Genomic DNA, 14,907 nt, shown 5'->3' on the forward strand with positions numbered 1-14,907 from the left:
CATTCTGAAGCCTGATAACCACTGCATTGATATTAAGTGCTCATTATCGATACAGGTTCTTTTATCGTTATTATAATGTCCCTGAAATCCCATTTTTGTTAATTTCTTTTTATTTACAAAAATGAATCAAAAAAGGAGAGTGAATGGAGTTGGACTAGCCAGCTCCTACATACTCCAGATAGGTTACTAGAGGTATATAAGGGGCTTAACCCCAAATAATGTCAAAAGAAAAAGAAGGAGAGATGAAGACAAAAAATGGAAACACACTCCCATGCACTGGGTGTGGTCCAAATTCGTTTTCAAATATATACCTCTGGAAGTGAAAGTCACATAAAAAAGGGGGGGGGGGGGTTAAACCTTTATTGAGGAAAAAAGTATATATATGCTAAAAATTGGCAAATACGTTACCAATAAATGATTGGACCTAAATGGTGGGTAAGTAGAGTGTCATTAAATTAATGCTGTTTATAAGTCAAAGAGTATCTCCAGGGTGTAGGTACCTGGATAAATTAGTAGGTAGGAAGAGGCAGGAGAGGGGAGAGGAAATGCTCATATAAATACTGTGAACACATACATCCAAAGTGTTGACATAAAAAATATATATATGGAGCACTATATACATAGGAATACGTTGCTTGACAGGGATAATTTGTCACAGGAGGTCAGAGAACTGTGGCCACTTAGTGGATGGGAGAGGCTTCGGTATAGCATTATGGCATGCTGACTCTTTGGGGAGATAGGGACAATTTGAGGCTGCCTTGAAGTAGCAGTTAGCTCTAACCCTCACTGATGTGAGTTAGACAGCTAGTCCAGGGCGAGTTTAAGATGTTTATGTGGTGTATGTGAGGGGTTTCGATACTAGCTGCACCTTCCAGCAGCAATATTCTTTTGCATTGGAGTATTATCCTCTTATTTGCGCAGGAATACTATATATTATCTGAGGTATATTTATATACTATATACCATTCCAATATATATGCAACCCTACCCTCTATACACCCACTTTGATATAGTTGCTATTTGACAGTGACCACAGTTCTCTGACCTCCTGTGATATAGTTGCTATTTGACAGTGACCACAGTTCTCTGACCTCCTGTGACAAATTATCCCTGTCAAGCAACGTATTCCTATGTATATAGTGCTCCATATATATATTTTTTGTGTCAACACTTTGGATGTATGTGTTCACAGTATTTATATGAGCATTTCCTCTCCCCTCTCCTGCCTCTTCCTACCTACTAATTTATCCAGGTACCTACACCCTGGAGATACTCTTTGACTTATAAACAGCATTAATTTAATGACACTCTACTTACCCACCATTTAGGTCCAATCATTTATTGGTAACGTATTTGCCAATTTTTAGCATACATATATATACTTTTTTCCTCAATAAAGGTTTAAACCCCCCCCCCCCTTTTTTATGTGACTTTCACATCCAGAGGTATATATTTGAAAACGAATTTGGACCACACCCAGTGCATGGGAGTGTGTTTCCATTTTTTGTCTTCATCTCTCCTTTTTCTTTTTATTTACGTTGTGTTATTTACACATTGGATTTTAAATTCCTTTGCTACTGGCCAGACTTCAAAAGTTACTCACCACTGCAAGCTTGGTATGGGTACTCACCATGGCTAAATTTGCACTTGCCAAAGGCTAGTGGTGAGTGGAAATTTTGAGACCTGTAAAATACATATTTAGAGCTTTGTCTGGAGTACATTTCTAATTAAATATTTATATAGCCCACTTCTTTGATTACAGAGTTTGCAAGATATTTTAGTTATCTTATTTTAGGCTGTGAGCAAATGTATCACATATTTGGCCAAACTGGGGACAAAATTAGGACTTTAGTCTGTATCCATCAAAGTGTTTTTGACCTAATTCTTTATAATATAGTAGGTATGTGAACAACAACCATGTCAAACTCAAAGTCTGGATCGGGCCACATACGGTTTAAGTTTATGTAGGCCGCAAAAAAAAAAAAAAATATACTGTAAATTTTCCTAGAAACTTAGGTTTATTTTAAAAAGTACAGTATAACCCTCCCCCCGCATGCTCATCTACTAAACCACAGCACCCCCTCTACCACCCTGTGCCAAATCTGATCCTCCCACTGATACACACACATACTCACAGACAGACACACACACACATACTCACAGACAGAAACACATACAGACACACACATACTCACTGACAGACATGCACAGATACTCACATACAGACACACTGACAGACACACACCACACACACACACACACACACTTTTCTTTATTGCTCCTTACCTTATGGAGCCGATGTGGGGCCTCTCACTGGGGTCCTTCCTGCTCCTCACTGCTCCCTCGCGCGTTTTAGTGTTGCCGGGTGCCTGAATATAACGTCATATTCTGGCGCCCGGCTTCACTACAAATGGCGCCAGTGGGAGCAGTGAGGAGCAGGAACACTGAGCTCCCTTGTGGCCCTCCTCCCCGGCCAGGTAAGTGTTAGCAGAATAGGCACCTGCAATGCGGGGAAAGCATGTGCCTACTCTGCTATAACACTGAGCATGTACCCATGGCTCTCCAGGGCCCAAAGAAGGTCCTTGTGGGCCGCATGCGGCCCGCGAGTTTGACATGCTTGGTGTACAACAACAAACATCTTCTCACAAAGGAACGGTGTCTCCTTTTAGTGGGCGCCGGTTCTCTTAATACTCATCCAAGAAAGCGGCATTGAAGAGTTTACTTGAAAGCATTGGAAGAAAACCTTAAACACATGTACCTCTGCGGAACCTCTGGAAACTGACTATTTCCCCTGAAGCCACACGCTTGGAAGTTGGCTGTGGCATATTCTTCCAATGATGTTGTGCAAGCTCGAGTGCATTCACATATCTCTCACACGGCATTAAGGAATATCTGTGATTGACATTGTGAAGTGCATATGGTGTGATGGGATAGCTGTAATTCTTACTGTATGTAAGGTAGCACTTATTACATGTAATGGTCCACTTCAAATGTGAAACCCTTGACCACTGCCTTAACTACATAAATTAATAACAAACGGCCATTAATTATTATGTCAGTAGATTCGAGTAAAGCTTATAACCCAATCTGTATTATAGGCTCAGCCTGTGCCTAAAAGTGTGCAATGATAAACAGTGAGCTCTATCAAAGTTATCCAGGGTTATACTTGGACAAGGCAAGACTTGGCACGAAGAGTTAAAGTAGTAGTTGTGGTAGACACAAGTAAACATTTGTGGTAGAATGTTTTGGACAGTAAGTAAATTGATCCTCTTATGGTAGCAGATATACACTCCACATGAAAATGCTGTTCGTAAAAATTGATCTGTTCTGGACAAAAAAAAAACGTATTGGATACTGTAGCTATCAGACCGAAGTTAGACAAGTACAGAGAGCTGGTTTAAAAACCTGTTACTGGCCCAAATGACAGAGAGTTGAATAAACACTATTTAAGTCTCTTTTCATCTATGTAACGATATAACTTACAAGCAATGTGCTCACTTACATTCTATTGTAAGGTGTTACCTGGCTAGCTTGATATTATCATTGTCGTCTTTCCCCCACTCCCAGTCCTTCCCAGGGTCAACAGCAAAGTGCAAAGGTAGAAGCTTGTGTTCGGAATCTGTCAGCGGAATTACAGCTGTGGAAAAAAGTAAAGAAATAAGAAAAATTCCACACTTTTTTTTAATAAAAAAACAAAGATTGCAGTAAATTGAAATCTAGGTTTGTGTGTAGTAGATACAAAATAAATAATTAATGAAGAGAACACCTTTCCCACAATCAAAGCTATCTTAAATTAAAATAATGGGCTATAACAAAGCACAAAAAAAAAATATTAAAATAACAAACAAACAAAAAAAAAATGAAATATGTACATATTTAATATATTAAAGCAAAGCTAGATGTACTTCTGTCCTGTGAAGTTAACATTATTGGAAGTACTGCCAATAAACAAAAAGAACTTTGGACAAAGCATGGAACAACATAAAGAAGCTTTCAAAGTCGATTAGAGAATTGTAAAAAATAAATTGTCCACTTTGAGCAGATCATCTATGGATTTATACGGAGTATAAACACAGCAAGCCTTGCTTATATGAACTTGCCAGTTCACCAACACTCCCTACTTGCAATACAAACAGAAGAGTGCAGCTGTGAGCTGAAACTGTTGAAAGGTTACTAAGGTTTAAAGAGAAAACCAAAATGTTTATGCGTAGATCCCACATTCCCTTAGACTTTTAGGAACATAAGACAAATGCACACCATAAAATGCATGGTAACATATAATTGGAAAAATGATCCTTGCAAAGTGAACCATGTGCATTTTACTGGCTCAATTTTCTGCCAGATAAAATATGAATTTTCAGGATGCCAATCAGGACTAAATGTGTTAATTGTCCTGCATTACCAGTATGTTTAAAAAAAAATAAAAAAAATAAAATCTATTTTATTATAATTGGGGGTGGGGGTTATGACTATTTTGTCACAGGTTTATTTACAATTGCCTTTATATCTGTATAATGTTGAAGATGTGGTTAAATATCTCAAAGTATTCATAGATGCTCAGCAAACATGTTTGAAATAAAATCTAGATGAATGAAGGAAAATCGGGAGTTCGTCATGATAATAGTTGAGATAATTAACCAACTCATAACTCACACAGAATCAGTCATATAATGGATTAAGAAGAAGTTATGAAGTTTTTGCCTAGGAGTCGGATTAGAACCTCAATTCCAAATGATCTTAAGAATTAATGTCTGGATCTTTGGGTTAAACTGAATAATTCACCACTACGGGTTGACAAATACGTGTCCGGCTGGGTATAAAAACATTCACACACACATTGGCGCAAAATGAGATACATAATATGATAGGGATAAAGGTTTAGTTTTTTTCAGGATTGTGTATTTAAATGCTCACCTTCATAACTCTTACAGTAACACAAAATTAGACATGGTTATGAATTAAACTCAATGAGCCTTCAGAAGTATCTAATGAAGTCTCCTGATCCTAATCCAGTTTAATAATTTCCTTAATTAACCTGCTCAATCAAATGAAGGCAGATCAATTCACTGTTGCTTGGGGATATACAATGAATCAGAGAGTGCTGTGGGTGCATTTAAACTTGTGTACAGCTTGCAGTGAACACTAAAGTAACAGATACACGTTATCACTTACAGCGATGGAATACAAATTATGTGAATTTGCAAAGTATTTAGGTAGGTCACTCATATTAATTATGTTCCTACAATCTGTTAACATTTGCCCATCAATGTTTTTTTTCCTTATACACTTTTTTGCTTTCCTGTGTACCACCCCATTTTAAAATATAAAGCGTCACACAATTTTGCTGACATGTATTTCACCTTGGGAACCACATATGCAAAGTAATTACTCTTGCTGATTTTAATGCAAATGAGTAGGTTTATAAGATCCCTTGTACAAACACATGCAGATTATTATTTATGAAGTGGAGACGCATTCCACGGTGACTAGTATGGTGAAAGCCGATAGGACAGTATCAGAATTAACAACAGTTTGCAGAAGAAACAATACAGCTCAAAATAACAGACAACACTGTTTGCAGACTGAGTACAGACCTATTAAAATGATACTTTAAGAACCCTAACCTCTACAGGGCACTAGCACCAAACATTCCACACTAATCAATTTTGGGGGAGCGGAAGGGGGTATCAAGGCTATAACTTAAAGGATCACTATAGAGTCAGAACACAAACATGTATTTCTGACCCTACAGTGTTAAAACCACCATCTTGCCGCCCCCCCCCCCCCCCCCCCCGGGCCCCTCATGCCTCCATAAATATAGCAAAATCTTACTGTATTCAAGCCTGGAGCTGTAGTTTTTCATGCTGTTTGCCTCAGAAAAACAAGCAGTCTGTTGACATCATCAGAAGTGGTAGCCTGATCCAATCACAATGCTTCCCCATAGGATTGGCCGAGACTGACAAGGAGGCAGAGCCAGCAGGAAAGTTCAGTGTCTGCATGCAATGGGAGGACAGACTGAATGTTTGGATGCATTTTAGGCAGCCATGACCCAGGAAGGATCTCTAACAGCCATCTAAGGAGTGGCCAGTGAAGTTATCACTAGGCTGTAATGTAAACACTGCATTTTCTCTGAAAAGACAGTGTTTACAGCAAAAAGCCTGAAGGTAATGATTCTACTCACCAGAACAAATTCAATAAGCTGTAGTTGTTCTGGTGACTATAGTGTCCCTTTAACAGGGATATTTATACAAATATTGCTAATAAAGAGATTCTAAAAGCTTGGAAACCAACAAATAAGCCCCGCTTTTAGAACTTTGCTCCACTTTCCCATTAGCAAAGCATGTAGAAATCCCCATTACAGGCTGCCACACTTGTTCATAAACATTTAACCCCTTATATGGGGTCTCACAGTAGTATTACACATGTAACACATCAAACAGATCTATTCATTCAATAACAATTTTTTTCACGACACCACACAGCCTGAAAAACCCTTAAAGGGTTACTCCAAGCACCGTGACCACTTCAGTGTTTTGAAGTGGTCATGGAGCCATGACACTGTATGTGTAGACTTTCAGTTTGAAACACTGAACTTACACCGACAGAAAGGTGTAACTTCACCCGGAATGAGAGTTCCAGGCTGGCTAATATCAATTCTCTGCACATTTTTTGCAAAGACAGTCATTCATTTGCTGAGCACTCTGCTGATGCTCTAGCCAATGAATGCACAACATGATTGACCCATCAGGTTCTCAGGTGCTTCTGAAGAGCAGGAGGTCACAGATAACAGGCAAATCGTTGTAAAACAAGGTACTTCTAGCATCAAAACTACTAGCTGTAGTGCTTTAAATGCTAGCTTAGTATTTTTTGTAATTAAGGGTATTTATTAAAGTGTTACATAGTAATATTTCAACAAAAATAAACACTCAACTGAAATACAGCACTTTACCACATCCAATTTTGCATTAATAAAAATCCTAATTTTCCTTCTTTATTATATAAACTCATTTTATTCTCCTTACAGAATGTTCTCTTATATTCTTTATTTTCACTCTCACCTCTCTAATCTCTTTATCTCTCTGCTCACCTGTATCTGCTGACACCATTTTCATTGCTCCCACTTTACTCCCCTTCCCTCTCTTTTCATCCCATGCACTCTACTTATACCTTAACAGCCTATCTCCACCAACCATCCCTGGTCCCACCTCTGTAAACCCACCATGTGCTATCTCCAGGAATCACAGTAATCTCGTACCCATCTCATGCCACTCTACCTTGAAATCCTCCTTCCATTCTGCCCTCTGGAATGCACGCTCTGTATGCAGGGTTACTAAATCCACTGCTGTGCACAACCTTTTCATCTCTTGTTCCCTAGACTTACTAGCCTTAACAGAAACATGGCTCTCTCCCTCTGACACCGCTACCCCTGCCTCTCTATCCTTTGGTGGACTTTAATTTTCCCACAACCCAAGACACTCTAAAAGCAAAGGTGGTGGTGTAGGGTTTCTGCTCTCACCTCACTGCTCCTTAAAACCTCTACCCCCCGCCCCCCCTTGCCTCTCCTTCTCCTCATTTGAATTGTATTCAATTCGCCTTTTCAAACCCATCTCTGCTAACATTGCCATTATCCATCGTCCCCCTGGTTCTCCTATTCCTTGACCACTTTGCTGCTTGGCTTTCCTACTTCCTCTCCTCTAATATTCCATCCCTAATTCTTGGGGACTTCAACATTCTTATTAACCTACCCTTGTCCTCCGTAGCCTCAACACTGCTTCCAATGACCTCCTCCCTTGGGCTATCACAGTGTGCTAAGTGCCCCACCCATGTAGCTGGCAATACCCTTGATCTTATTTTCTCATGAATGTACAATCTCTAATCTCTGCAACACTCTATTTCCTCTCTCAGATCACCACCTCTTATCATTTGCTCTCAATAGCCCCCTAACCCATCATCCTCAACCTAACCCCCTTCAACTAAGAAGAAATTTAAATTATATTGACCTCCAGCAGCTATCAGCTAATATTGATTCCTAACTTCTATCCATCCCTCCTGTCCCTCACTGGCTATCTCCTCATATAACACTACCCTCACCTTTGCCCTGGACGCTGAAGCCCCACTCCAAACCTTAAGGAGAACACGCCCCCAACCATGGCAAACTAAATCAACACGCTACCTGCAGAGATGCTCCCGTTCTGCTGAACGCTGCTGGAGGAAGTCACGCACCCAGTCTGACTTCCTCCACTACAAATTCATGTTGCGTTCATACAGCACAGCCCTTGCCCTTACCAAACAGTCATGCTTTTCCTCCCTCATTAGCTCATGCTCCTGCAATCCCAGGCGTCTTTTTAATACCTTTAGCCCTGCTGTGGCCACCCGCCAAACTAACCTTACAGTCGATAGCTTTGCATGCTACTTTACCGACAAGACTGAACAGCTAAGGAAAGAATTCTCGCAACCTTGCCCCTCTCTTTCTCAACCACACCTAGGTCATGCCTTTCCTACCCTTCAGACTTTCTCCCAGGCTACTGAACAAGAGGTGATTGCGCTTCTATTTTCTTCTCGACCCACCACTTGGCGCTTGATCATGTCCCATCTCACCACCTCCTTCGCCCCCTCCAGTCTACTGAGACTGCTCTTATTAAAGTCACTAATGACCTAATCCAAAGGGCACTACTCTATACTAATTCTTCTTGACCTCTCTGCTGCCTTTGACACTGTTGACCATGTTTTCCTTCTCCAAACTCTTCAATCACTCTGTCTCTGTGACACTGTCCTCTCTTGGTTTTCCTCATCTCTCCCAATGCTCATTCACCGTCTCCTTTTCTATTGATCCCTCCTCCATTTGTCCTGTCTCTGTTGGAGTCCCCCCAAAGCTCTGTTCTTGGTCCCCTTCTATTATCTCTTTATACTGCCTCTCTTGGCAAACGTATTACCTCATTTGGATTCCAATACCACATGTATTGATTCTGGCCTCACATCCAGTCTGTTACCAAATCCTGTAGATTATACCTTAAAGACATAGCCCGCATCCACCCCTTTCTTACACAAGATGCTACTAAGGAGCTTGTCCATGCTCTAGTAATCTATTGCATGGATTATTGTAACTCTCTCCTAATAGGTCTTCCCACAAGTCGTACTGCTCCGATACAGACTGATTTTCCTCTCACACCTCTCCCCTCTGTCAGTCCTTACATTAGCTTCCTGTATCCTATAGTAGTCAATTCAAGGTACTAATCCACACCTATAGAGCACTGACCAATTCTAGCCCCTCCTACATTTCTTCACTGATCCACAGGTATGCCCCTTCTCGGTCTCTCCGCTCTGCCCATGACCTTCTCTTGTCTGTACAGCCAAATCACGCTTGCAGGATTTCTCGTGGGCGGCTCCTTTCCTTTGGAAAAGCCTGCCTATGACCATCAAGCTCTCCCCTAGTCTTCAATAATTTTAAAAGTGCCTCAAAACCCATCTCTTTAGGAAAGCTTATGGCCTCCCAGAGCAACCTCTACCTCACGTACCTGTCCATTGCTCTCTCCTAAAGGGCAGCATTCTATTCTATCCTCCAGCTCTGCTTCACGCCACCTTGTTTGATTGCTACCTCCTGTCTTGTTATGTTTTAGGCCCCACCTCCTATAGACGGTAAGCTCGTTTGAGCACCGCCTTCTTCGACCTATTGTTCCTGTATGTTTTTGTAATTGTCTCATTTAGTGTTAAATCTCCCCCTTTGATAATATTGTAAAGCGCCTCAGAATATGCTGGCTCTATATAAATACCAGTAATAATAATACCAGATTAATACAGATGTAATGGCAATAGCAGATGTAATTTATACTTGGGGAAGTGCTCTTGGACAAATGAAGATGTAACTAGGTGTCCCTCCATGATGGACAAATGCTGCACTCATTTCACAGACAAATAAAGAAAACACCTTTTGATTTATTGTATAGTTTGTTATAATCCTCATACACCAAAAGGAATTTATGATTTGTGCATTTTGCCAACCCATTATGGTTAGGATCCTAACCCAAAACAAACATGATTTACGTTACAAATCCTAATACAGAGAATTTCAAATTAATGGGGAACGGTCACTTATCTAAAACTTACACCTATGAAGATAGCATAGGACTTGTGTTAAATTCTGGGTTTTTGTTTACCTGAGTTGCTTCATTTTCTTTAAAATTTGTATTACAGATTAAGAAAACTACATCAAAAACAAATTCAGACATGGCAAAGCTTTGTTTCATCTCTCCTCTGTATGTTTTCTCTATGCTGACTGCCAAGTACAAAGGGCAGAGCTTGAAAAGTAACAACTAATTAAAGGGGACCTGGTAAGTAACAGTCCCTATTTAATTGTATATATGTTGAGAAAGTATTACACTAATCAAGATAAGATAAATAAATCAGAAACATGAAGCAAAAGATAAGCAAAGTTAAGTAGCAGCAGGCTGTTGTACTATATATATATATCACTAGATGGCAGTACAAGGCTTCTTTTGCAAGTCTCATTACTTAGGAGCAGAACCACAATATTGCAATAGGGATCACTCTGCTTTATGATCACTATGGTGGTTGCCTCAAGAGGAACGGAATCTCTCTCTGGCATTTCCCAGGTGAACAAATGAATGCTGCAATCTTTCGCTATACAGTTTTACAGTAATTGAGGTTATGGGCCTCCCGTCAATGTTAGTGATCGCAGTAAACATATTTTATAAGCAAATAGCAAATAGAAATACGTAGGAAATACAAATACATTTGATAATTTTAAAAGTATATATTTTGCTGCTTCCTGTGCATGCAAAACAGCAACATTTACCGAACCCTCTTCTACAACCTAGTTTAATACTCCCTGTCCGTACTTCGTGGTGTATTTTTAGAACCACAAGCTTTGCTCTGCTCTAGACAAAATTTTGGTTTCATCATTAGCAATTCTTTAGACATCAAAAACATCATCCCTAGCATAAAAAAAAAAAACAATAAAAATGATCACAATACAAAAGGACTAAGAAAAACAGCTCAAAAGATTTCAGTTCCGCATGTTTTATGCTGCGCCTCACAATTTTTAATTTTTTAAAACTTTTCTATACTAATCGCAATAGCTTCTTGATGCATCTTTGCCATTTAACTCTTTGCCATTCTTTGCTTATTCTCCATCACCCTTCCCTCATTCACTCTCCAAGATCCTTGCATTCATTTCAAGGACACCAGAGAAAATGACTCATCGATCAACAAATTACGACACATTTGTTAATTCTCCTTCCTCACTCTAAACTAATTTTCTCCTCCTGCAACAGAGGTTGCAATATCTTCTGCTTCTTAGATCATGAACACTATTCCATCCCATTAACTGCATCTCAGACACATCGTCAGGTCACCAAGGTAACCTCTGTCTGGAAATGTCTCATGATCCTTTATAAACACTATCACTAGATCCCTGACGTCCTTTGAGTGTCTGTGCTTTCTGAACGTACACCTTCATAGAGGCATTTCAGAATTATATAATAATAATAGTAATTCATACTGCGCTCATACAGCACAGCCCTTGCCAAACAGTCATATTTTTCCTCACTCGTTAGCTCATGCTGTCGCAATCCCAGGCGTCTCTTTGATACCTTTAACTTCTTTGCCCTGCTGCAGCCACCCCCCAAACTAACCTTACAGCCGACAGTTTTGCATGCTACTTTACTGACAAGATTGAGCAGCTAAGGAAAGAATTCTCACCACCTTGCCCCTCACTTTCTCAACCTCACCTGGATCATGCCTCTTCAACCCTTCCGACCTTCTCCCAGGCTACTGAACAAGAGGTGGCTGCGCTTATCCTTTCCTCTCGCCCCACCACTTGCCTGCTTGATCCTGTCCCGTCTCACCTTATCAGATCTCTCTCCTCTTGTCTTGTGCCCTCCTTAACACACATCTTCAACTGCTCGCGTTCTTCTGGCACTGTTCCTGCTGTCCTTAAACATGCTACTGTAGTACCCATTTTAAAGAAACCATGTCTCGACCCATTCTCCCCTTCTAACGATCGCTCTATATCCCTGCTTCCTTTTTCCTCAAAGCTTCTTGAAAGACTAGTCTTCACCCGTCTGGCCTGCTTCCTAAACTCCAACGCTCTCCTTGACCCTTTTCAGTCTGGCTTCTGCCCCCTCCACTCTACTGAGACTTCCTTTATCAAAGTCACTAACGCCATTATCACAGCTAAATCCAAAGGTCACTACTCCATACTAATTCTTCTTGACCTCTCCGCTGCTTTTGACACTGCTGACCATGTTCTCCTTCTCCAAACCCTTCAATCACTAGGTCTCTGTGACTCTGTTCTTGTGGTTTTCCTCTTATCTCTCCCAATGCTCATTCAGTGTCTCCTTTTCTGCTCATTTTGTTTATGCAGGCCCAGCTACACCTCCCTGCATGCAACTTACTCAGTTTTCCTAAACACTTCTTGTAAAGAGATGCCTAATGCTCAAAGTTCCTTTATTGTACAGTTGGTTTCATTTAGAATTTCTTATCTCCTGCTCTGTTAATGGTCTGCTAGAGCTTGCCGGAGTCACATGTGTGATTACAGTTTAATTTAGAGAGTTAACAGTAAAGTAAGTTAAAGGGACACATAGTCACCTGAACAACTTTAGCTTAATGAACAACTTTAGCTTAATGAATCAGTTTTGGTGTATAGAACATGCCCCCTGCAACCTCACTGCTCAATCCTCTGCCATTTAGGAGTTAAATCCCTTTGTTTATGAACCCTAGTCCCACCTCCCTGCATGTGACTTGCACAGCCTTCCATAAACACTTCCTGTAAAGAGAGCCCTATTTAGGCTTTCTTTATTGCAAGTTCTGTTTAATTAAGATTTTCTTATCCCCTGCTATGTTAATAGCTTGCTAGACCTTGCAAGAGCCTCCTGTATGTGATTAAAGTTCAATTTAGAGATTGAGATACAATTATTTAAGGTAAATTACATCTGTTTGAAAGTGAAACCAGATTTTTTTTTTTTCCATGCAGGCTCTGTCAATCATAGCCAGGGGAGGTGTGGCTAGGGCTGCATGAACAGAAACAAAGTTATTTAACTCCTAATTGAGCAGTGAGATTGCAGGGGAATGATCTATACACTAAAACTGCTTTATTTAGCTAAATTAATTTAGGTGACTATAGTGTTCCTTTAAGATCTGATTAAGTACAAAATAATTATTTCATGCAATCCATGGAAGTCACAGCCAGGGGAGATAGGGATACTTGGACAGAAACAACAGTGATTTAAGTCCTAAATGGCAGACAATTGAGCAGTGAGAATGCAGGTGCATGACCTATACACTAACGGCTTCATTATGTAACTTTGTTTTGATGCTTATAGTGTCCCTTTAACCCCTTAAGGACACATGACATGGGTGACATGTCACGATTCCCTTTTATTCCAGATGTTTGGTCCTTAAGGAGTAAGAGCCCATCTCCCATCTGTTGCCTATGTACCAAATTTAAAATTTTTAGGTAACAAAATAAATAAAAAACAAACTCTGGTCTGGTTGCTCATACACTGAAGCTTAAGTTGGAAGCATGTATTTTTAACTTCCTAAATACCAAAGCCTATTTTCTACTGTAGGACAAGAGCAATTTAAGCATGTTGCTGTTTGTTTAGCTATAATTTCCCACTGTCTCATCACGTGTACCCACAGTTGTTTATTTATATATATATATATATAAAAATACAAATATATATCTATATGTATATGTATAACCCAGGACATATTTGAAAACTAGAGAAATCTCAATGTATCTTTCTTGGTAAAAAATTTTTATAAACAAATATATAACCAATAGAGCTTTAATTTGCCACTATATGTATGTACATGTCAAAGTAATATGGAATTTAGTTTTTTAAAAACTATGAACAAAAATTAAATAAAAATAAGCTACCTTTCAAAATGTATTAATATTCTTCTAAATTGTTGTAGAGAACAAGGTATAAGCACACTCTTTACCATCTACAAAATGTATTTTAGAAATAGAATGATGTACAGTTGTTATGAGCCAAAATATACACCGTATTTTTCCATGTATACATTTTTTAATCTAAAATTGCGGTTCGTCTCATACACAGAATGTCACTGCAGAAAAAAAACAAAAACAAAAAACACGTGTGCAAGGTGCCCAAGTTAAGATGGCGGCTGACGCATTTCAGTGTGCCACGGCCCACACACATCTGGCCTACCTCCCGCCAATCCACTTCTGAATGCTGTGGCAAGGAGGAAAAGGTCCCACTATGCGTGGGAGCTGCAGTAGATATCATCACTTACCACCAACAGAGCTCCAGACTTGTGGAAGCTGTAGTCTCCCAGCGTGCACTATAGAGCCATTAACTTCACAGAGTACCGTAGCACAGGGGAGGCATGAGAATCAGAAGTGTGTTTTTCTCCTCAGAAGTAAGCTCTAAAATATCAAAGTTGTTCTATTTTATGTTTAAAATATTGATTTCTTAATTTTGGGCTAAAAAAATAGGGGTCATCTTATATTATTATTATTGATATTTATAGAGCGCCGTCAAATTCCGCAGCACTTTACAATGGATGGACGAACAGACATGTAGTTGTAACCAGACAAGTTGGACACACAGGAACAGAGGGGTTGAGGGCCCTGCTCAATGAGCTTACATGCTAGAGGGAGTGGGGTAAAGTGACACAAAAAGGTAAGGATAGTATTAGACTAGTGACAGTTGCAGAAGAGGAATCAGTTGGGAGCTATTAACAGTTTAATTGATATGCTTTTATGAAGAAGTGGGTTTTTACAGATTTTTTGAAGGAGTGGAGACTGGGTGAGCATCTAACGGAGGAGGGAAGTGAGTTCCACAGGAATGGTGCAGCCCTCGTGAAATCTTGAAGGCGAGCATCAGAGGTGGAAGTACGGACAGAAGATAGACGTAAGTC

The 14,907-nt window shown here is 39.8% G+C and overlaps 1 protein-coding gene across 1 annotated transcript in view; it reads right to left on the reverse strand.

Moving 5' to 3' along the window:
* Positions 1 to 14,907, reverse strand: part of OTUD7A (OTU deubiquitinase 7A) — a 242,690-nt gene that overhangs the window by 4,332 nt on the left and 223,451 nt on the right. Inside the window, exon 12 of the mRNA XM_063449143.1 lies at positions 3,523 to 3,637. Within this exon, the coding sequence (XP_063305213.1) occupies positions 3,523 to 3,637 (115 nt within the window). The remainder of the gene's footprint in view (positions 1 to 3,522; positions 3,638 to 14,907) is intronic.

The sequence above is a fragment of the Pelobates fuscus genome, chromosome 3 (genome assembly GCF_036172605.1).
Source record: "Pelobates fuscus isolate aPelFus1 chromosome 3, aPelFus1.pri, whole genome shotgun sequence".
Classification (NCBI taxonomy): Eukaryota; Metazoa; Chordata; class Amphibia; order Anura; family Pelobatidae; genus Pelobates; species Pelobates fuscus.